This window comes from Puccinia triticina, chromosome 2A (assembly GCF_026914185.1).
Source record: "Puccinia triticina chromosome 2A, complete sequence".
NCBI classification, from domain to species: Eukaryota; Fungi; Basidiomycota; class Pucciniomycetes; order Pucciniales; family Pucciniaceae; genus Puccinia; species Puccinia triticina.
The window spans coordinates 2097846-2099575 of record NC_070559.1 but is presented as its reverse complement, the minus strand read 5'-3'; the positions used below and the strand labels follow the sequence as shown (position 1 = coordinate 2099575).

At 51.0% G+C, this 1730-nt stretch overlaps 1 protein-coding gene across 1 annotated transcript; it reads left to right on the top strand.

Moving 5' to 3' along the window:
* Positions 1–254: 254 nt before the first annotated feature.
* Positions 255–1484, top strand: PtA15_2A220 (uncharacterized protein; the record flags this gene model as incomplete). Its single annotated transcript, XM_053166219.1, has 4 exons — positions 255–288; positions 397–684; positions 828–1385; positions 1435–1484. The coding sequence occupies 4 exons, from the start codon at positions 255–257 to the stop codon at positions 1482–1484; spliced, it is 930 nt and encodes a 309-aa protein (XP_053017462.1).
* Positions 1485–1730: the final 246 nt, after the last annotated feature.

Sequence of the window (1730 nt, the reverse complement as noted above, 5' to 3'; positions counted from 1 at the left end):
CTCAGGCTTGGCACTATTGCGTGTTTGACTGGAGAACCAGCTATCAAGCAACTTGGAACGGCTTCAGATCTAAGGGCAAAACAGAGCCAAGAATACATCCGATGACAGTCTTCAGCTGCTCAGTAGTTCCTCATGAATTAGCTTCCCTGGTATGATCACTCAATCCAACTGCAACTGGCCATTTTTAATTTTTCCTGAGTTCACCAGTAGGATCTGTCCTGCACCTTTCAAAGGTTCCTGTGTCTTGGGAATCAATGAAGCGCCGGTTGGAATCAAAAGGATTGAATAGTAAGTTATCTAGCCCACTGTCTGATTATGCATTTCTGAACCAGAGCCAAACAAACTGCCTTGTTTTATTTGAACAGGGTTTGAGATGTGATTGATAGTCCCCTCCAGTGGGCACGTTGGAAAAGCTGTTCCTGCACGCAGGCATCTTCTCCTTTGTTGGCTCGGTCCTATTGGGCCCAGGAATCCCCTTGCTCGTCGTGCTCCCCGTTGATCATCGACAGGCCCCGCTCCTCCTTGCACCCCTCCGCTCTTGCATCCACATCCGTCTCTGCCTCCGCAAAACCCGCCACAATCTAGCTCAACCCCCCTACACCCTTGCTTGGTGGAAACCGCAAGAGCGGGCGTCAATCATCCAGGACAAGATCAAGGAAGAAACCCACGGCTATCGCTGGCCCCGTCGCCCCCGCCAGCAACATTCCTCAACCTTCCTTTAATCCATCATCATGTACGACTTGGGATGCACCTTACCAGAAGCATATCTGCACCTCGAGAACAAAAAAAATTGTTTGTTCTTTGATTGAGAGTCCCCCGGCCTCCAGTGGAGCAAACAAGCAAGAAGGCAGTGATCATTGAATCCGGCCCGGCGGGACTAGCGTGTGCAGACCAGCTCAACCGGGCCGGCCATACGGTGACCGTCTACGACCGTAACAATCGTCACGGTGAGCTACTTATGTCATTGTACGGAATCCTGAACATGAAATTTGACAAGGAGGTCATTCAGAGACGGCTCAATCTCATGGCCGCTGAACCCACTTCCTTTGTTGGGAACACCGACGTTGGTGTATCTACTGTTGTCAACAAAATCCGTGCCAACAACCATGCTCTTGTTGTCTCTACAGACTACCGGAGCTACTTGGCCTTGTATCTTGAGCTTACCCAACCAAAATCTGACCCTCCTGCTGCTTGTCGGCACCCTGGCCTTCTTTACATCTCCCTCGACGTCCTCTTCTCCCTACAATGCGCTGCAGACCTCTTCAGATTTGAAGGCTTCCCCAAAAGATTCAGCATCAACCAGCTTGCCAACCTGCCTGCACCCAAGGCTGGACGGCTCCATGCCGCAGATGATATTGAGGACAATCTTGACCGCTCTCCCAATTGTCTGCTTGTCTTTGAACCCCCCGCTGACGCCGGTGTCCTTTTCATTAGATTGTCCCGCACAAGCCTCCGCCTCTTGCACCCGGCGACCGCTCCTATAGCCCCGCACCCCCTCGCTTGCAATCTCCTCTGCTTCAGTCTCATCTGCGGGGTTATTGATCTGACACTCCTGTTGTCTGTCTGGATGCGGCTGGTTCTCTCCAGAAAATCAATGCTGAACTCCCTGGCGTCCCTTACCTTCTGTTTCACACACGTTACCAGCTTTAGGTTGCAAACTCTCACAAGGGGAGTAATACAGAATTAGGGCAATGTACATATGAAGTTATTTTGATGGAGATACCAAGTAG